Raw genomic sequence first — 23078 nt, 5'->3', positions numbered from 1 at the left:
CACCGCACATCACCGGACTGTGTCCACGGAAAAAAGCAGCAATCTGCTTGATGATGTCACTGGTCCACATTTGCATAATGTTGCATCAGGGTGTTTTTATCTCTCGCGAAGTGGACCTGCTCTTCTTGCCAGCCCACAGTTGAACTATTTCTTAATAAATGTACATAAAAAAAACAAACATCTATTTTCACGATCAGATTCAAAGCAGAATAGCTCAAAATGCATCAGAGTCACGGAGTCCAGCGAGAGCAGAATGCTTTCTGCCAAGCTTCGTTCACATGGAGGATTTTATTCAAGAAGACATTTTGTGGTGTCTTTGGGTGCTGCCAGTTAAATGTGATTGAACCAGATTTGCATCAAAGTCCAAATAATCTATTACTTAGCTGAAGGTAGCAAGATGCAAGATGCACCAGTGCTGCATAAATAGATACACTAACACTTGTATCTAGTACTAGAAACTATACAGTGTTATTTCACATCCTGTATTTCAAGGTAAATTATCACAGTCATGTAAAGATTGCTAAGAATAAAACACCAAGCACATTTTCATTGAGGGCACCTCGGCTTGTCGTCAAGGTTAAGTTATGCACAAGGTGAGACTTCATCTGTAAAATTAAAGGGACTGACATCCGGCTGGTTTGCATGTAGTAAAATTCAGAGACTGCCCTTTTCCTCAGAAGCGACCCCATTAGTGGTTTCTGCAAGCTGCTGTTACGACCTCTACTTATATTTTAAAGTAAAGCAACCTCTAGTAGCCATTTGAATAAGTGCATATAAAATCTGTCCTGGTGTCATCATCTCTAGATGGAAAGTCAAAGCATAATGTTTTTTCTATCCCTTACCAATAAGTGTTCATGCTTAACTCAAACCAAGCAGCGTTTGTGCCTAAAATGAGCAAACAGCGGCGCACAGATATTACCAGAAATATTCAGATATATTCACACATCCAATCCTGTGCCGATCAGATTAGCCTACATGACAGCCATGCACAGAAATCTAAATAGGCTGCATCACGATGCACGCAGTAAAAAGTGTGTGTGGAAAAAGTTGAAGTCACTTAAAATTTTGAGTGAAAACAATCCATATTTCTGCTTTGGCCGTGGAAAAAAAAAGCAGAACTGTAGACTGTTTTCACTCAAAATTTTAAGTGACTTCCACTTGTGCAGATGACAGCCACTGTGATTGGTTATCGATTTGCACAGGGCTACAGCCTTTGTGAAACATAATTCTATATATAATAAGTTGTCATTGTATCTAACTAGCCAGCGATCTGTAGCCATCTTCCATTTCCCCGTTTTCATAGCTTTGCCAAGCCACATATAGACTGTCAACTCTAACAACAGCTTCTCCCTTTTTTTGGATTGCAGTAACTTCAGTAAAAGTAACTGTTGTTCAATATTAGCTCCAACTCCAACACGACTCAGTTTCTGTCGCAATTTGTTGAAATATGAAAGAGACTCAACACATCAGCACAGAAATTTACTGCCAGCATTTTGGAGCGAGGAGCGATTGCAGAGTGAGTCAGACGTGCAAAGAAAGTTAGAAAAACTGGAATTGGCAACTGAAAATAATAATCCCAAATAGACCAGGAGCTGCTATTAATGTAGCTCTAGTGAAAATGAAAGTAAACAGCAAAACCAAAATTCAAAACCGGCCCCAGACGAGACTTTAACTCCAGCCGTCAGGTCAAAGGTCGGGTCCTGCGTTCTCTTTAAAAGGAGAAAGAGCACCAGGATCAAACTCATAGTCAGAAGGCTGGAGTTCAGCTATGAAGGTGCGAATAGTGAGATGATATAAATGTCAGAGTAATTCACCAGTCCCGACAGTTTCTTTTTATGAGCTCAAACTGATATTATATTCAAAACTAGCAACGAATTAAGCCTCAAGCAAATGACGGATTATCACACTTAAAAGACTGAAATGTAATTAAGTAAAAACAACCTGTTCTGTCTCTAATGAATGTACAACCCAGCGATGCATGTGACATGTTAATGGGATGTCTGTCATTGCTCGGTTCCTCTTCAAGGTTTGCAAAGTCAAAAGCACTCTTAAAACAACAGTGCAAACATGCACTGTTGTTTTAAATCTGCTCACCTGATTGACTGCTACGAGGAATACTGTCTGTGCTGCTCCATAAGAGCTTTGTGTTCATGGAGCACATGTCAGGATGCGGGGATCACTCTCAGATTCCGATACCTAGGCCTAGTTTCTCAGGAGCCATTTGTCCTGCTAAAATAACATTAAAGTATATATAAGGTAAACTTCCTTTAAGACTTCAGTTATTTCTAAAACAAAGAAAAAAAAAAAGTTGTATTTGTAAAAGTTTTCTGTTAAGTGTCCAAATTTGCTCCCGTTTTTCTGTCAGGAGTGAACAGGTCAGCGGATACTGTTCAGTTTTATTACTCTTTTTGGCATGAAGCTGCATCTCTGTCTCTGCCAGCTCACACCAGACAGAGAAAATTTCATGTCTGCAGTTGGTAGATCTGCACAAAACCTCTTCAAAATCCCAAAAAATCAGATGCAAATAGGATCGCAATTTAAATGCAATGCATGCAGAATCTGTAATAAGTCAGATTAATAGCTGATTTCTAATGACACTGTCACCAGAGCTGCTTGTGGGATGCATGAGGCCTTTCCCTGTTTAAATGCCTGTAACCATCACAGAGCAGCAGGACTGATGCAGTACGCATGTTTCATTTTCACTGATTTAAAAAGATGTGCAGCTTATAATCATGCAAAGGTCAAACAGTGTGGGTTATAATAAAGATAATGCAGCTATTATTATTATGGGGCGCTCCCAGGTTAAGTAATCATGTAAATAACTTAAAGAGACTTTTGTTTTTGTTTTAGCATATGCAGCTGGGTCTTGATTGTGTGCATGTAAATGTGGACTAAATATGCTGCACGTAACTGAATACAGAACATTTAATCACCTGAGCAAATGTACAGAGCACAAGTAGAAACACATTTTATTGGATAATATAAAAAGGAGGGATAATCTGCCTATTAGGGTAGCTGTCTATTCACACTCCAGTCGCGTATTTGGCGTTGCTGCTTTGGGACTCAGTTTTCTAGCAGCCTGAACTTTCCTCTCAGCTCATTTGGAAACTGACATCCACTTTAAAATGGGATGATGAGCTGATGTGACTGTCCATAACCGAAACCATGTCTCGACTCCAACTGTGAATAATCTATTCCGCCTCTTAATTATGTATGCATACGGCTCCAGCCTCTTTCCCCACACCGCGCTGTGAATCAAAATGGCAGGAATTAGTCGATCACACCCACCCGCACTTGTACCCTATGATTGCGCGTGCACGCGGGGTTTCAGGAAAACAGAGCCTCGGTTTGTGGAGCAAAGTATTGTGAAATGCTTTTACTGTGGCATAAAGGATGGATTTCTCAAAATGAATGCGCACAGCCGTTCGTGGAAAGGCAATAAAAGTAGGTTTCTGGGGCAAACACCTTTAAATCCATTAGAAATCAATCGCGAATAACGCAGCTGGCGGAAACCAGCTGCAAATCTGAGAGTACAGTTTTGAAATTCCTGCTTTTCTTTTATCCGTGTGAGGGACACTGTTTATCTCAGGGCAAAAAAAACAACAAAAAACTCTTCACTTGTCAGCTGAATTCATGGGGACAGAGGGGGGGGGGGCGTCTTTGAAGCCCAGCAACTCAGATTTAAATGAAACTGGAAGCAAATGGAAATACAGATTTCTAACTTGATCTGCCTCATTCCAAAAAAATTATTTCATATTCACTCGGGTGACAGAGTGCACGTCACAGCCGCGGTGACCTGATAATATTTCTGCGACCGCGGAGAAAGATGTGAGGTGATTGGGAGGCTTCGAATGGGAATGAAATATGAGAAGAGGGCAGAGTTTAGGGGGGGGATTTTTTTTTTTTTTTGCACTCATATTGCAGTGAGATCTCACAGTGACATTAAGTGTCTGAGATCGTAATTCAAAGCATGACTGCAGAGCGCTTGCAGGAAACAGTTTGTATGTACAAAAAGTACTCTAATCTCCATTTAAACTCTGCTCAGCCCCTTGAAAATGGATTCTACTTTGAGAAGCACTCCTCCCTTTTAAAGCGAGTGGAATTGCTTTCAGGAAAACTTTTGAATTTGCCAGAAAACTGGGCATTATTCTAAATAATTCACCCCTAAACTGGTTAGTTTAGAAAAGTTCAGCAAAATTTGGCCTCATGTCCTCGCCATCTGCCTCTTAGAGGTTTTTCCAAAACATCAAGGTCCCTCTTGCGCTGAATTGTTTAATTCAGATTAGAATAATGACCCTGCCAGCATCCTGCCGGGGCAAAGCCCAAGGATATGCGGGTGAGGCAGACGAGCACTATTTAGTAATCCTATCAGCTGCCTTATGAGCATCTGCTCCACACAGCAGCTCAGTCTTCAGATTGAGTTGTTCAGTCAATCATGGATTCAATATTTACTTGACGATTCAATATTTACCGAGGCGCTTTGCAGCACGCGTGACTGAGGAACACTGCGGCGAGGATCCTATCAAACACTCGTTACATGACACATTTAAGGGTGAGGCTGGGGGCAGGAGGGGGAGGAGGATGTCTCATCTGTTGCAACGAGACGCTGATGCAAGGTGTGCTGGAACCGAGCCAGAGCCGCCGCTTGAAATGTGTGTCTGCAAACTGTTTTGTGTTGGATTCACTCGACTGGTTGCACACATCTTGTCAGATGTGTATCGGCATTATGAGAGAATGGCTCACAGTTAAAGTTTAACCTTGAACATAAATATTTAAAAAACAATATTCTTTTACATATGAGAGGGAGCGAGTCTTATTCCTGCTCCCCCAGAGGACAGACACCTTATACTAAGGCCGTGCCTTTTACCTGGATGCGTTGCACTGTGAATATTTGATCGTTGCGGAGCTGTATAGCACGGTTGCAAGGGTGCATGCCAATATCTCTGCCGCCGCCTAGCACTTGTTGCATCAACCTCAGAACTATACTGTCTGATCCCTGAGTTTGATTAGGTTTTTTTTTTTTTTTTGCTACTGTCAAAAGAAACATTTTGGACTGCTTATCTCCTTATGTCCTCCTGCATTTGTCGACGATATCTATAATGGAAAAAAAAAAAAGCCCAAAACATAAAGAGACTCAGAAGCAGATGCTTTGTAGTCTGGGAGCGATGCTGCAACACTAGAGTGCTTTGAACTGAAACATAAAGTGCACATAGTGCTGCAATAATTTACGTTCAAGCTCGCAAGATGAGAGGAGTGGAGAGAGAAATCAAAACTGAGGATGGACTAAAATTAATGGCCAAACATCTGAAAACACAGGTCCAAAAAAATATTCCTCTCTTATTCAGCTCTCTTACTATATCTCAGTTCCTCATACAAATTATGTAGACCATGCACTTTTTACCAAAACTAGTAGTAGATACTTTGAAATAGGTAAACAAGAAATTTGTATATATATATATATATATATTTTTTTTAACCATGCAAGCTGCACCGCACCTGCCAGCAGACGCCAATCACAACCCACAGAGTTTGAAATGCCACAGCAGGCTGAGCTAGACACTGAGAAAATAAATAAATAAATGCAGCTGAATTTTCATTTAATTCATGTTTTTCTTATTTCCAAGATCAGACTTCCTCACGGTTTGTTTAATGTTTTGCTGCTCTGAGCAGCCACTTCATTTCCTTTGGGCATTGCATTGTGAGACAGTAGAGCACATGCAGTAAATAACACTCAGAAATCAAGCATTTGCTAGAATGCATGCCAGCTCCAGTTTCTTTAATCTCGGGTGTTATTTTTGCGGGCTTGACAGTCATTTCTGTTTACTGTAAAATGATACTCACCAAGTGTACCAACTGTACAGACGAGATGGTGAAAGAAAAAATTTGGTCCAGCTAAATAGACAAACACATCTGCAAAACAGCTTTGACTCAACTTTAATCCATTTAATTGACTGGTGGTCAATCAGTCAATCAAATGGGTTGTTTATTAGTGACGTTATTATGGTTTGTATCAGATGTGTGGCTGTGTGGCAGGCGGAGTAGGACCCAAGCGCAGGATGCGTGAGACAGAGCTGAACTCAAATGCCGAGTTTTGTAGTAAAAGAACAAAGTCCATAACTCTAAAGCTTGGAACACAAAAGGGGAAAACTCAAAACGAGGATGCGCACAGCTTGCGGGAGAACAAAAGATGATGATGCAGCAAAGGACAAGGGACAAGACAGACACTGTACACACACCAGGGTTCATTAGGGAAGTGAAGACAGCTGGGAGAACGGGTGACCAGAATAACACAAACGAGACAAGGGGCTAGGACACAGAAGCACAGACTGACCAGGAGGAATATGGGAACACTGGACACAACTGGAAAGAACAAGGGAACCGAATCAAACCAACAAAACCAGGGACGTGACACTGAACACAAGATAAGAGACAAGACTGACAAAATAACACAAGAAATAACAGAACAAGGGGGAAGGCAGAGCATACCGCGGACTACCCTCAGAACACTAACACAAACTAAATACTCAAAACTGAAGCACAAAGGAAAAAATACAAACTAACAAAACTCAAAACACTGGGCAGAAGACCCAGGACCATGACAGTCTGCCTGCAAATAAAATTAGATGACATCTGTTTTTCAAATAAGAGCTACTCAGTCATTAAAAACTGTGTAACTGATATTTTTTTCTATATTATTATTGTTGTTGCATTTCACTTCAATTCCATTTCATTTACATAGCGCCAAATCACAGCAGTCGCCTCAAGGCGCTTTATATTGTGGGGAAAGACCCAACAATAATACAGAGAAAATCCAACAGTCTAAACAACCCCCTATGAGCAAACACATGGCTACAGTGGGAAGGAAAACCTCCCTTTTCACAGGAAGAAACCTCCAGCAGAACCAGGCTCAGGGAGGGGCAGTCATCTGCTGCACCGGTTGGGGGGTGAGGACAAAAAACATGCTGTGGAAGAGAGCCAGCGATTAATAACTAATGATTAAATGCAGTGTGGTGTATAAACAGAGTAAAAAGAGGTGAAAAAGAAACAGTGCCCCCCCCCCCCCCCCCCCCCCCCCAGCAGTAAGCTTTAAGCGTAATCTTAAAAATAGCGAGGGTGTCTGTCTCCTGTATAGACTGATTTATACTGATGTATAAATGTGTAGCGTAACTTCAAAGCTTGTTCGACAGCACTGCCTGAAAGCTGTGAACCCCTTATTAATTTTCAATATAAACAAAATGTGTCAAGAGAACTTAGTTAAAGAAATGATACAAAATTTTATACTTTGACTTTTATTTTTGGAGCAAAATGGTAAAATATTATATATCTGTGATATGAAAAAGCATGTGAATCGTTGTTTTAAGTATCAGTAATTGCAGCTAAGTGTTCCTGGTAACTACTAATGAGTACTTGGAGGAGTTTTAACCTGTGTCTCCACAGAGAGCAGCTTCAGCCTTTGTTGGCGGGTTTCCTGCTCGCTTCAGGTCATTCCAAAACATTTCTATTGGATTAAGGTCAGGACTTTGACTCGGCTGTTCCAAACCATTTACTTTATTCTTCTTTGACTATTCTTTGCCTCAACAACTTCTGTGCTGAGGGTCATTGTCTTACTGCATGACTCACTTTCTCTTGAGATTCAGTTCACAGACAAATGTCCTGACATTTTCTTGTAGAAATGGCTGGTGGAATTCAGAATTCATTGCTTCTCCGCTGATGGAAAGCTGTCCTGGCCCAGATGGAGAAAAACGGGCCCAAACCATGACACTGATACTGATGACAACCACCACAGATGGGAGAAGCTTCTGGAATGTACCGTCCTCCTTTGTCCAAACATGAAGCCTCTCATTTAAAAGTTGCTGCATTGTTGCATTATTCCAACAGCTTTCAGGTTTGTCCTCGTGATCCTTGGAAAACCGCAGACAGGCAGCAGTTTTTCTTCTTTGGAGCGCAGCGTCTTTCTTTCTCGCTGCAGCCGAGCCATGCACAGATCCGCCGTGCTGTTCAGCGTTCCCTTGACAATGGACTCATGAATATGAACATTAGCCAACGTGAGAAAAACCTTTAGCTAATTACAAGTTACTTTTGCATAATTTGTGACCTCGGAGACTGTGATTTCCTCTTGGAGTGATCTTTATTGGTCCCACCTCTCCTGTGGTCTTGAATTTTTGACTTGATGGAGTTCAAACTCTAACTGAGCGTCAACAACTCGTTGAAATCTTTTTTGTTCATTCACTTCCTCAAACATTTGTTGCGAAGATCAGAGAATTATAGATCTTTGTTCTTTAAAGAAGCTCAGGGCACCCACTTATTTACCTACTTCAAATTATCTGCTGTGGTTACAAACTTTTGCCAGTATGCCAATTTTCATAGAAAAGTCAAGCAGAAAGTAAAACATGTCCCACGTTACTGTTTTAGTTACTCAAGTTCCAAAGTGTTAACAAACTAAAATGAGCCTTTAATTTTTACTGGTGTGAACGCACAACTAACTGAAAGTCGTCCTTCGGCTCTCTGAGGATCGCTGCTCGCATGCTTTACATCTGCTTTCTGTCAATAACCGCTCTGATTATCAACCACCCACAATGGATCAGTAATCAGCTGATCTTATGCTCAGTTTCCGCTCTCCCTGCACAACCACACTCGTACTATACGCTGGAAGTTTATTGTGGTTGTTTTTTTTCCCCGTAGTGATCCTCTCGAGGCTTTGATCAAATGTAGAATAGAAGCCGCTCCTTCACTTCTTCCTTCTCCGTCTCATCTGATTCTGAGTGCCGCTGGAAGAAGTCATTCCCTATACACTTATGTATAAATATAGACATACACAGTATAAATGCGTGACATATGAAAGGTGTTTACTGTTCATATATTCATATAGTTTTATTTTTGTCAACTATTTAAAAAAATAAAATAAAATTCCCGGCAAATTGACTCGGCACGAGCCGTAGAAAGAAGATTTAGGGGAGGAGAGAGGCCTGTTGAAGAGACAGACAGTCCGATTGAGAGAGGGAGCAAATGGGAATTGGAGACGGAGATGAAGAGAAATGAAGTGAGACAGAGGGAATCAAGGATGGGGGGGAGGAAGGTGAGCGACAAGAGAGATGAGGGAGAGGCTGAGTGTGTGTGTGTGTGGAGAGGATAAAGTATTTGTCACACTGCTGACGGAAAGAGATTGAAAAAGAAGCAGTGGGAGAGAAGAGTGGAGGTTGTCTTGATATAATGCTTTCTTATGTTCTTAAAGTACTGCTGTAGTCTGTCCACTTAGCTCCAGCTCTACCTTGTTTTGTTGCTTATTTCCTTTCTCTCTGTGTCCCCCCCCCCCATTTCTCCTTTTCTTTATTTCCCTTTTGTCCTCCTCCCTCCTTCCTCATCTGTCCTTCCCCACAGGCACGTCTATAATCCAGGTAACAGCGACAGATGCTGATGACCCGACATATGGGAACAGCGCCAAGCTAGTGTACACACTGGTGCAGGGCCAGCAGTACTTCTCTGTCGATCCCCAGACAGGTGAGTGTGTTTATACATCTGTCTGGATGTGTATGTGTTTGTGTGTGTGTGTTTGTGTGTTCCCATCACAACACAGGTGGGCGGATAAATGTAAAAGATGCCCAGATGTCAGAAAGCAAATACACATGCATGCAGCAGGAAAGCAAATACATTCAAGATGTTTAAGCGCAAACACCTGAACTCGGTTTTGACAGTGCCCGACGTGTCTGTGTGGACGGCGAAAGGGGACGCTCACGTGTACAGTGCAGGTGTGTATGAGACACGGGTGGATTTAAACACTGGGGAACCCACTGGAGCCGCATGATTGAATACAGAAACACGTCTCTGACTTTCACACACACACTGAAAGCAACACGTCCCCCTGCGCATCTCCCATTCTCTTGTCACACTTAGTCATCCATCTTTCTCTCTTCCCCTTTTCCCACTTGTGGCCCATCAAACACACACACACACACGCTCTTTCAAGCGCACCCCTCTCTCCCTGGGTTCCTCCTCCATGGTTCACTCCAGTATGAGCTGGCATAAATGTATTCATGCTGCCAGGCTCTGCATGTGCTGAGCAACAGCCTAATATTATTATTTCTGGGTGAAGCAAAAGTGAAAAAGACATGTTTAAAGACACACATCAGCAAAAGTGTGTGATCTACGATGTAGGGCAGATTACAGAAGGCTTAAAGAACCTGTCTGCCGTGTGTGTGTGCGCGTGTGTATCGCAGTCTCACACGTGTCACCTAAGGGCAAAAAAAGTTTTATTGTTGAGTGGAGGGGTGAGGGTGGAGGAGGATGCTTCAGTTATTTATTTTTTAACTTTATGATGATTACTTTTTTAGCACTGTACCTTGGAGGGGACTTATAGCTCTGTTTACTCAGAAACGGCGTTGTGACTGTCTGATGTTTCAGGTGCTGTTTTGATAGGCGGAGTGCAAAGGAGCGACATTAAGTTTCACAGTGAGGCCTCTGAACTTGTTCAACTCTTTTTGTCTGCTTGTAGAAGTAAAAGCATCCGTGTGAGTGTTTATTTTGCGCTCAGATCACAGGTGGCCAGTACTTGGGTTTTTGCTCATTGAATGACAGTGATTAGTAATTGATGGCCTTGGCACGTGAGGACCTCTCAAATAACCAAAGAGAGCTGCAGGACTCTGAAATATAAGCCTAATTCCACACAGTGAGCATTAGCCGTGACACTGTGCTTTCAGAAGAGCTTTAGCATTCTGAACATGTCCGCTCTTCTCTCCCCTCTTCTCTCTACTCCCTATCTCCCTTTTTTCAATCACCCCATTTCTCGTTGGTTCCATCACCAACGGTCTTTTTTTTTTTTTTCTTCCAAAATGTGCACTCTGAGGCGAGCGCATTTGCTCATACATTCAGTGTGTTTGTTTATGAATTCTGCTCAGAAAGCTCGACATATTTCTGCCTGTTCGTTAGCATTCAAAACACCCTGGGTTGAATGTGATTCACCTTGAGCTGCCAAGCCATCCAGGCCGGTGTTTTTGGTTGATGCTGGGTGAGAGCAGGCAGAACTTGATGTGCAACATCCAATCACATGTAGCAGAATGAAGCCATTTACACAGAGGAGGCGATCGATGTCGAATGTGAGTGAATGATTCGTCTTTGTGTGCTGTTAAAGAGCACGAGACACAGAACGTGATTTTATGCTCTGTCAGCACGTCTGGCTGATGCGGTGTGGTGATTTATCTTTTCCAGATGAGCCCCTTTGCACATATCTGTTTATGTATGTGTGTTTCTGTGCGCCTTCAACGGGACATTAACTTATATATCGTCGCTGTCAAATGGAAACCGAGTGTCTCCAAAATGTCAGAAAAGCTGTCACATTGTCAGGAAAATCAGTCCCGTTTTCAGCCGCTGACAGCCGCATTTCAATATTGTTCAACGGGCTTTGAAAGTAGAACTTCAAAAGCACTTCAGTTAAACTCAAATGATGGGGTTTAAGCACAGAAACAAATTGAGATGACTTTGATAATGATAAAACAACTGCTAACAGAGCTGTTTACACAGGAAGTTTACAGGCTTCTGTGTCGTAAACAGAATTTTATATGCCATAAACTGGCCTGCATTCTGTTTAAAATAAGTACGCAAGGAAAATTACAGTCCTGTAATTATGGAAAGTACCTAACAGAGAAAAATTAAAGCTAGTTTATCCATAGTGCTGTCCGTCCGTCCATCCATCCTTTAAAGGGTCACAGCTGCTGTCTTTGGGTGAGAGGTACCCTGGACAGGTCGCCAGCCTGTCGCAAGTTTATTTGCTGTAATGGAATTATTTGATGGGGATTTAATGAAGTAGCTGTCATTAATATTTGTTGTGTTACATTGTGTTGTTACAGTTGTTGTGTTTCCTAATGTTTACCTTTACTTGTTGTGCCTGCCATGCTTCTCTGTTCGTCCCCTATGTGTTTGGGTTTTTTTGCGGTTGTTTCTTGATAACTTTTTTGTGCTCGGCAGTCTCTCTCTCTCTCTCTCTCTCTCTCTCTCTCTCTCTCTCTCTCTCTCTCTCTCTCTTCTCTCTCTCTCTCTCTCTCTCTCTCTCTCTCTCTCTCTCTCTCTCTCTCTCTCCCTCCCTCGGTCAGTCCTTCTGTTTGTCCTTCTGTTTACCCTCCAGTTCTCCTCGTGCTCCCAGGTTGCCTTCATTTCTTGGATTTTTGTTTCATTTCTTACCAGCAGTCTATTCTTTGCACTTTCCTCAACTGTATGGATTTTTTTTTTTATCAGCTTCTTTTCAAAGCTCTTTTTTTGGTATCTAAATCTTCTTCTACACACAGGGCCTTGCTAAAATGGTTTTTAAAGCACTGTGATAAAGACGTGTTATGCAGGATATTTTACAGTGTCAAAATAACTTGATTGGTGAATAACTGATTGGATTGATCAGTTATGAGAGAAATTACTTCTACAGTCATGTGAAAAAGAAAGTTTTCCTGTGACTGTGTGCAATCCTGGGGCGGTGAAAGGAAAGGAATGAGCTTTCCTTATGCGATTCTCTGCTGCAAGTGAACAACATTCAACAATATTCACCCCATTCCTCTTCATCCTGACTGCTGCCCAGTCGACGCATTCCTCAGGCGGCCACCGCCGCACACTTGACATTTTTTTAGTGCTTGTGCAAAAGGACGATGGTTGCGCAGCGCTCACACAACGACGCCATCGTGGATAAATCCCACAAATCTGAGCCTGAGGAATACATCACTGTGACCAGCCATTTTATAGAAAGCCAAAACTGACATTCTTGCCCTTTCACATAAATAGTGGGTTGTTTTATTTTTGGGGTTGTGTATGACCTGGGAACAAGTGGACATTTTTTGCAGTGAACTCAGCTGAGTGGTATTTTATGCTGGCTTGTGACCTTCTTGTAATATATTTGTTTCATTTTACATCTACGTAGTCAAATGATCTTATTTCAAGTTCAAGGAAATTGGCAGTTTTCAAAGTTATGCATTTAAAATTGTTTCCCCGACTCTGCTAATTAGTTTTTATGTGTCTCCTGTGCTAAGATTGCAAAATAAAAGAGTTGCAGATCATAAGGACCAACCCATATTATATAACAACGTGTTAACATTTATACCTGAAGGCTAAATTGCTTACTGGAAATCAAGAATGACCTTTCATTAATGACTTCCTAACATGTGTAACTGCAGTCTTGATGAAGTCTTTTATAAAGGGTCACGACTTTCTCAGTTCATAATGGGAAGTCAGATGTGTTGTTATAAATGTTAATAAGTCATTAATAAAAGGTCACAGTGTCTGTTAGGTTTATTACTTTACCACATCATAGGACATTTAGTTCCAGGCAATTGTATTTGCTGTTCTGACTCAGTGATCAATAAAGACCTATTACATTAAAGCAATTCCTCAAGTCTGATCACGTCATGTGGATATTATTGCAAATGGCCAAATTAGCCGCAGATTGTAAACCCTGAAGCTGTTAGAAAGCGGTGCCTTTAGATGTCTGTCAGAGATATTCATGCTCGTGATACCAAAGGTCTGACTGCAGTCCTGCATGCTTAGTTTAATGATCCAAGAGTAAGACTATTGTAAGGTAGTTATAGATGTGAATAGAGCTGGATGAGGTCCCAGTGTGCAAAGAGATTTTCTTCCAAAACACAGCGCCGGCCAGAAAGTATATTTCGAAAGCCAGAAAGTTCAGCTAATCATAGACTTATAAATATTGATCTCAAAACAGTTTCAGTCTCACGCAGATGTATTATGGTCATTTGGTGCTGTGTTATCCCAGTACAAACCCTGGCTGTTCATGGTCATCTTGATGCTACCCTCTGTGTGTGTGTGTGTGTTTTCTGCAGGTATTCTACGTACAGCTGTACCCGACATGGACAGGGAGACCCAGGACCAGTTCCTGGTGGTGCTTCAGGCTAAAGACATGGGGGGACACCTGGGAGGATTATCTGGGACCACCACTGTAACTGTCAGGCTTACTGATGTTAATGACAACCCTCCACGCTTCACTCAGAGTGAGTAACTCAGCAGCTCGTACCGCCACCCACAAAGAAAGAAGGACTACCAGGAATGAAGAGGCAGCAGCCTGGGGAAAACTGCTGCATGTTAGATGTGCTGCAGTCTCTGCAGCACATCTAACATGTAAAATAACCGAAATTACTTTTAACTACTTTGTTATGCTCCTATTAAGTTTCTAATTTTCATAATAGGGAAGGGTTCAAGAGAAAACAAACACTGGGCTGCATAACAGCATAAACACCATGTTTGTTTTGCACCAGAAGGCAGAATAGTTGTCAGACCTTTTTGACCTGCAGGTCCTGTCAGGATTTTCACAGCAGCAGTCATGCAGAGGAGAATCCTGCAGGGCTGCAAAGTACCTCATCAAACATTCAGCCATAGGTTTAACTTCCCTCTGCAATGATAGATCAGCTACTATTTCCAACAGCAGCTGTACTGTCAGATTATATCAGACAATCTGACAGTGCATCACTGTAGGCAAGCCTAATTGGCTTCCTAATAACTCTTTGATTATATTCAACTTCATTTCACTGTTTGTAATCGTGACATTATTTCAGTGCAGGGACTAGATGGAATGGATCTTTCTTACGTGGAGTCTGTGACTTATTTTTTTGATCAATTCAATTCAATTAGGCTTTACTCTTGTGGGTTAAAATAGCATTACATTGTCATAAACAAAATTTGGACCAAATTAGTGGTTTGCATAATGGTCGTGGGTCATTGTGAAGATGATGTAATCAAGATGGGTTATTAGATATTACTGTCCCATTGGCCCTTATACTGTAGATCATTTTTTGAAGTAGGAGGCGGCACTGATCTTTTCATTGTGTTTGTCTGCCTCTCTTTTTGAATGCACTAGACTGATGTGCATAAGAGGCTGGTATTAATTCATTCTCTTTTTGGCATGTCACCAAAAAGTGGTAGGTGTGTTCTTTCTTACCCTCAAACGGACAAGCTAGTTAGAGGACAGAGCTCTCCTCATACTTTACTTGATGTCGTCCTTTCTGCCATTTCTCATCTAGGCAGCTCTGTCTCCTCCACTTTAATTGCTGACCTTATTCCAATTAAAGTGAAGAGGACAGAAGTTAGGAAATCACTTGTGTGACTGCTTTAGAGGAGTTGTAGGAATCATACAGTACTGTGCAAAAGTCTTCAGCGCCCCTCCTTCTTTATATTTAGCTTCAAAGGAGGGGGACTTTCTTGCAATTTAAATTTAAAGTGGTCTTGATCAGTAGTAGTTCTCCAGCTTTCTGAGGGTCTTTCAACATTTCTCTTTGGACATTTGCTGATTTTCACTCATTTTCAGTCCAGCTCCAGCTCTACCTGACCATTTTCGGAGGATTTATTTATGCTTGTTTGTCTTGTTAAGCCACTTAACATTGACCTATGAAGCCTTCAAGCATAAAAAAGACACTTAACTCAAGGGATGAACCAGTGTTGTGTCTACACATAAGACAACTTAGCAAATTACTCATTTTAAATTGTATCTTTAAGTACTTTGTTACTCTCAGCCAGTCGCAAAAACATGTAATTTGCACCATTTCTTTAGTTGTATCTACAAAAAAATACCAAAAATATATATATATATATATAAGTTTGGACACACGCACCTATTCACATGAATGAGTGAGTGTCCAAACGTTTTACTGGTAATGTAAACACAGTTTGACAGATAGCAAATAGTATTTTTGCACAATCAAGGTGATTCCCTGAGAGCTATTAGCCTGAGAACTTGGCATATCTCAACATAGCTGGCAGTGCATCCTTAAAAAAACTCTACATCAGATGAACAGTATCTGAAAGTCATGTTCTCAAGAAACAGGAAAAAATCCAGCAAAGACCTGACACAGGACCTGAGAGAGATGCACCTGGCCCTTCAGCTGAGCCATGGTTCAGTGAAGCCTCATCAGAAATGGTCTCTGTGGAAGAAGCTGTTCTTAAGGATTGGAAACGGAGAGAAAAGGCTGAGGTGTGCCGAACTAAACAAGAACTGGATTGAAAACCAGTGGCAACAGGTCTGATGGAGTGATGAATCCGAATGTGAAGTTTTTGGTTGACGTCATCACCAGTATGTAGTGTATGTAGGCACCTACTTCAAATGTTATCAGTCCATTAAATGCACGTTATCAACAGTTATCAGACCCATAGTTAAGGACCAGGAGGGCCAAGAGATCCACTCCAGACATCCACTCCAGTCCATGTCACATCGGTTCAGTGTTCTTCGATTAGAACGAAGATAACTACCTTTTTGACCGGCTAGGAGATGGAGATGGCCCCTCCTGGCCCTTAACTATGGGTCTGATAATTGTTGATAACGTGCATTTAATGGACTGATAACATTCGAATCGGCTGATGTAGGAGGTCAGGAGAGCGGTACAACAGTGTCTACAGCCATCTTTAATACAGGCTCTGTCTTGGTTTGGGGCTTCATTCCTTCCAGTGGTGTTGGAGATCTTGTTGGTGGAGTTATGAATGCAGAAAAGTACCATCAGATTGCAAAATGTACCAGCCTGCCGCATCATTTTTTCACTTTGAATTTCGGGGCGTCTTTGAATTCAGCCCTCTGTAGGTTGATAATTTTAATTTCCATCAAACGATGTGACATCCTTTCATTCGTAACACACCACCCAGCCCATATCAGTGCAATCCAGCCTGATTTTTTTTCTCCGCTGAGATCTGACGCATTTTCAAAGTGTCCCTTTACTTTTTTTGAGCAGTGTAGTTGTAGTTGGATGGATAGATAGAAGCAGATGTGATAAAAAATAACAGCAAGCATCTTAGAAATACCAATTTCACTCTTACACATTTTTTTCTTTTTATCAGAACTTTGAAAAAAAAAAAATAAAAAGATCGAGCTTCAGTGTGATCTGAAGGTTATTGCAAAAAAGGACCAATTTAAAATTCTTTTCTATAAATTAAACTCAAGGCAACATTGTTTTAAATGAGGTCGTGTGTGACTGCACCGAGCACGCTCAGAAATGAAGTTGGAACGATGCAGAAGTTGCTCCCAGTGTTCACACCAGTCACTGAGCCAGAAACTTGGTCATATTTAGATACAATAATGATATTCAAATGTGACTTTTTATTTATCAGTGACGGTTATAAATGCAGTATATATGCCAGTCATATCAGTGTGTTTAGCAGTCTGTTTTCTAACTCAAACAGAATCGAGCGAAACTGTAATCATGCAGCAGAATCCACCAAAGCTGATGATGCTCAAGCACGGGGAAGCTTTCTGCTGCAGTCTGATGGAAAACTAGGGATGACTCCATCACCATGCATAGGATGTGCAGGGAAAGCCCACAGATATGACAGTGACATCACGTACCAGTTCTTGGAATGAGGTCTACAACATGGGGGAAGGGGGGGGGGGGTACACACTCAGGAGCTTGAGACTTGGCCTTGTCTGTGCCACGACCGTGCCTTGAAAAATTCATGAGCGTCATTGTTTTCGTTGCCAAATTGCCAAGGTTTTGGAGCGGTGAGAGCAGCTCTTGTTAAATAAATAATTGGAATGAACAGTTTTTGTTTGGCTTTTTGTTTTTTTGTTTTTTTGTTTGCTTTTTTTCACCTGCGGATCAGTTTCGCTGATTGCTGAAGCATTAACTTGACATTACGCTGGCTCATTTAAAATGTATTTTAAAAATCAGCTTAGGGTGAAACTGCTTTTGCCTTGTTGGTTGCTACATTAGCTTCAGTGTAGTCATGTTTCATGCAATACAGAATAGCTGAGAGCTTGCTCACGCACTTTCCAAGTAGCGCGTCGTAAGCTGTGTCACAGCCTCTGCTGTAGCACCACCTGGTTGTCTCTTTTTAATGAGCAGTGAGTAAATCCACATTATGTTCTTACTGAATTCAGATCAGTGACATGCACCTGTCCCTTTAGCCAGCTCGCACTCTCAGTATGTTAAATACTGCCTTTTTGTCACAGCCAGTCTCTCACTCTCAGCTCGTCACATATGGTTGCTTGTAAAGTAATCCTTGGTGTCGCCTCCAAGCTCATTTGGTAAATGTCATTTTTCAGTGTGTAGGGGCGTATTTGAACCCAAACCAGCATCTCTTCCTAAAGCTAATTAGTTGAATGAAAGGAAAGTTATTCAGCAGGTTAAAACAACTGAAACAAAGTGCAAAAGCGCACAATTAGAAGACAAACCACAGCACTACTCCAAATCCAAACCTTCCACCTCCTAATTTGGACCTTTTCAGAACATTTCTGGACTGTTGGTGTGTAATAGCGCCCTGGCCGGCCTGTACCAAGGGACACCTTGTTCTTATCTTTGCAACCCCAGAGGCAGATGAGGGAACGTCGCTTTGACAGACGGGGTTGAGAACGCTTCTGTTACTTTTACCTCTTGCTTTGTTTTTGCCTCACTTTTCTCCATCTGTTGCCTCACCTGCGAGTCTCTTTTGCCCTTAGGATGTGAAAACCTCAAAACTTGTTTTTTTTATTTTAGTCTAAGCTCCACTAGTCGCACAGACTGGTGTGTCATATTTAAAAAAAAAAAAAAACCCACAGCTTTGCCAAAATTGGGCTAATGATGTATTGGAGTGACAGATTTGCTGGTTGAGTTGAACCCCCATCAAGCGTGGTGCTTTGGACCAGACTGTGCTGAGGACTGGAGGGCTTCTTGGAGGAAAACTGAGCCTGTTTTGATCTTTCTGGGTGATGAGGAGTCTCACAGTGCCAGTAGCTGCTTTAAACCCTCACTCTGTACCAAAATCTGTTGGCTGTTGGCCTCCTCTGGTTCCGCTGATGACTCCCTGTATGAGTGTGCTTTATTGAATGCACTGATCTTAACCTACACCTAACCCACAGAATTCGTGTGTACATCTGTGTGTGTGAAAACAGCCCACATATTCCCACATTTTTGTGTACATCTGTGTGTATCCCTGATCCTCTGCTTGCTGTTTTTTTTTTTCCCCCTCACGCACTCATGGTCCCTTGTGCTTGCGCGAACACCATCAAAGCCTGCCACCCCGCCGCTCTACTCAATTACACACCCAGGCTTTTAAAAAGACACCCTCAAATCCAGCCCCCGCGTCTCCCAAGGTCAACACTGCTTATTCCTTGTGGCATTTAGCAAAGGCAGAGGATTACACTGGCGCGTATGAACCAGGTATTGGCTGTGCATTATAGCCTTAACAAGAAGAAGCAGAAAAAAAAAACAGGTCCTGCTTTGTGGGCTCGCCTCTTCACAGAGCCCGAGAATTTCTCACTATCCAAAACATGATTTTAGGAACTAAGTGGGTTTGTTGTGTGTTCAGTTTTAAAAGCCATCAGGGGATTTCCTGTGCCCGGAGGAGGCAGTATAGCAAAGGGAAAGTAGGCTACAGTACAGATTGTAGTTGTTTTTTGTCTAAATGATTAGTGGAGAATGTGGGATATTTTCAGATGCTTCACTGGCAAACAATGCTCTAAAACACACTTTCCTTTGGGGCTCATTATCAAATGGCATACATTGTGCTCCAAATGTATTGGGACTGGACCATTTTTAAAAAAACATATATATATATATATATATATATATATATATATATATATATATATATATATATATATATATATCTCAGTGCTGCTTTCTTTGGTGCAAGGAAGGCTTTAATTTTACTCTCGTCTATATCAGATTTTTTAAAGGCAGCAGCGCTTTGTGTGCTGCAACGATGCAAAGGCGCTTTCAGTGGCCTCCTGAAGAGAACTCAGAGGAATACATGCTTCTCAGCGGGTTTTCGTGACGTGTCAGAGAGTAAACCGAAAAACGTTTGTTTGCAGCGTCGCGTCGTTAACGAGCCAGACGGCTGTCTGTTACTGTCTCATTTCACATCAGCTCTTTTCCTGATTAAGCTGTTAATTATGCTGGTGCAAAGTGGAATGCATGGATGAGTAATTGTGTGAAAGCAAACATGAATACTGGGTATCAAACTCAAATAATTAACTTTCTGTCACCGAGCTCCAGGATCGCTGTAGTAAATGACTTTCACCTCCTCTGGAAAGCCAGCAAAGACGACGGCACTGCCACAGCTTCGTATCATTTGTAGTTGGACCACAGTGTTGTGTCAGGGCTGATTTGAAATTTCATACCCTTGTTTCCATGTAGTCATTTATTCAGACATGTTTTCTCATGTTTACTATAGCTGAATAATTTATGGCTGTGTGTACTCCACAGCTGAATTCTCTGTGGGATAAAAGGAAAAAGAGGCTAGCTCAATGTCTGGAAGAGTACCTAAAAATAAAATGACCACTTTATTTATTAACACATAAACCTTTTTTTTTTTAACCACTCGGCTAAGGGAGGATAATGTGCTCGGAATATGAAGACGCTCTTAAAGAAGCCAGTTTTTATTTTAATACCTTTAATCGTTTGGCTTTTTCAAACAACTTACATTTTTAAAAAAAAAAAAAAACAAACAAAAAGTTTTGCATAAAGTATCAAAATTAAATGCAAATATTGCCCTGTAGCATTTTTTACACCTGAGGAAATGACACATAAAAGAACAAAGGAAAGGCAAAGATGCCTCTGACGTCTCAGAAACATAAAAATAAACATGAACCAGTTCTGCCTGTTGCGTGCGGAGGTTGCAGCATGTTAGGAAACACAGGGACGAATCTCTATGAAAACGCAGATCATCTCAGTCTGTCTGATGCTTTTACATGGATACATTGAAACAGTGACTCAGTTAAGGTCATTGTTTGTATCCATGTAAAAGTATGTGTATGTGTACACTGTAAAGAATGTTATATTTGTCTTCCACTCAAACAAAAATGAGTGGCAGCATTGTCCTCTGCTCTCTCCTCCTAAACTTTATTCACCTGAGTCACTCATTTGAAGATCGCTCCCGGTTCCCTGTGATTATTTATGGAATTATATATTGGCAAAATGCACCCAATTCAAGGTCCACTTGCAAACTTTTGAGTTAAAGCTCGAAATCTCATTTCTGAGCGTGGATAAAGTAGTTCTGAGAAACCTCTGCCCATCCTGGGTTTACAAAAAAGCTCTTCGGGAGCCTTCAACGACTCATCACGCAGTAGCAGATGGAATTTGCTACATTTCTTTTTACTCCATTTTTATATATTTATATTAAAAAAGAAGGAAAAAAGGAATATGAATTAAAAAAAATTTTGCACTTGCATATCAATGAAACCCAGTGCCCATGACATCCGAGCTCTGATGAAAATCAAACAAAACAGTGAAAACATATTGTGGAAGACAGTGAGGAGACCTTGCTTTAGATACATTTTGATTAATTAATACTGTACTGCTTAGAAAAGGCTTTATTGGTCATGCTTTACCCTTTTCAACCTTAAACCATAATACAGTAAGGTTCCTTATAGGTCTGCACAGATCTGTTAATGAAACACATTCAGAAAAGGCCTCAGGCTTTTCACAAAGCTTAATCACTTTCCCTACATTGCTTCAGTTTGTCCTCATCATACTAATTTAGAAGTATGAGATCATGATAAGGGATTCAGTTGTAGTCCTTATTGGTTCTAGCTATTGTAATTATGTTATACCATACAATAACATTTCATGCAAGAGTAGTTCTAAAGCTACTGAATAGATAAACACTTTAAAATATGCTTATAGGGCTTCAGGCTAAAAGGAAGAGCTTGTTTTTTCACAGCCAGAGCTCTAAAAGCACATCGAGAGCAATTAAAACACACTAACTTCTAATGTCCAAGACCGGGGCGATAATCTAAAGCCACTCCATTAAATGATCTAAATCAAAAAGGATTTGAAGCCACGTTTGAAATCAGATCCAATTTAAAAATCCGAAAGTGAAATGTCACTCCATGTATGTGTCTTCTTGGTGAAATGTCAACATTTGATTTGATCTGGCCCAGTCCTATCTCTACACCAACTCTCCCGCCTCAAACACGTCTGCAGGCTGTCAAAGGGCAGAACACTGATTCAGAACCTCGTGACGGTTGGAGCGGCAATTTCTACGCTCATAGAAATTCCCAGATGCGTCCGGAGACTCGTAACTCGTGCTTGCCGAAATGTATTGGCTCTTCTTCTGTGCCTCCAAGAGCTGCATGAGTAGCTACAACTCTGCACGGTGACAACTCCGCAGACGGAGGCGCAGGTGCCGCTTTCTCGTTTTTATGTGGTTTCCAAACAACCTTGGCTTGCCAACGGTGCCACATAAAAACGTTGAGGGAGCCATCACTCTCCCAGCGGTTTGATGGATGGAAAGATAGATGAGCTGACAGATGACTACATAGGTAGCGCCGATAAGATCAGTGTCATTTTATGCACCGGGGAGAAGAGACAGAGAGAGGGAGCGATAGAGGGAGTAGTTCGCAGAAGGCTTCATCATAAATATTACTAATTCATTTCCCTGGAGAGCGCGGCTGTAATAGAGAGAGTGTGAATGGGAGGAGACAGAAAGAGAGAACCGGGAGGAGTGTGTGCGAGTGAATACAAAGCTCGGCGTGTGTATGCTGAAGAGTATACTTTTTTTTTTTTCCTGAAAGAGTAAAAAGAGAAAAATGGAGACGCTAAGAAAGGTGCGATAAAGTTGTCAGAGGAGTGAGACAAAAGGAAGGAGCGAACAGGGAGTGGGTGAGAAATGGCTCCGAGAACGCAGAGGAAACCGCAGAGAGGCTGAGGAGACAAGGAGACAAATGTACAAGAATGGGCGCGGGGGTGTAATTGAAATGGAGGGAATCGGTAGGCATAAAAAGGGTATTATGTCCTTTAGTGAGACTGAGACGCAAAAAAAAAAAAAAAATAGCAAAGAGGCGTAAGGACAACAAAGAGGGATGAGTGGGTGAGCTAAAAGTGTGCACACAGATTGACATAACGGCTTAACCTGTGCACGTGTTCTTTATCTGTGGCTCGAGCATCTCCTGAAGTAGTTGAAATCTACCTTAGTGTTTTTTGGCCTCTGATACCTGCACTCGTGTTTGTGTGCACGCCTGCGCGTGACAATTCATGCACGCTGGCGAGATCAGTCAGAGGTGAGGAGACAGGGACACAGAGAAGTGGCAGACTTTGTCATCTCCTGTCAGACCCACAGATGTACACACATGCCTGCCTACCAGCGCCCCCCCCCCCCCCCCCCCCCCCACACACACACACACACACAGGCACGTGCAC

The 23078-nt window shown here is 41.7% G+C and overlaps 1 protein-coding gene across 1 annotated transcript in view; it reads left to right on the top strand.

The window, feature by feature from the left end:
* cdh24b (cadherin 24, type 2b) overlaps nt 1-23078 on the top strand; it is a 149351-nt gene that overhangs the window by 72933 nt on the left and 53340 nt on the right. Inside the window, exons 4-5 of the mRNA XM_030751439.1 lie at nt 9379-9498; nt 13809-13976. Coding sequence (XP_030607299.1) covers nt 9379-9498; nt 13809-13976 — 288 coding nt within the window. The remainder of the gene's footprint in view (nt 1-9378; nt 9499-13808; nt 13977-23078) is intronic.

Source organism: Archocentrus centrarchus, chromosome 17 (assembly GCF_007364275.1).
Source record: "Archocentrus centrarchus isolate MPI-CPG fArcCen1 chromosome 17, fArcCen1, whole genome shotgun sequence".
NCBI lineage: Eukaryota > Metazoa > Chordata > Actinopteri > Cichliformes > Cichlidae > Archocentrus > Archocentrus centrarchus.
This window is presented reverse-complemented; position numbering and strand designations above follow the sequence as displayed.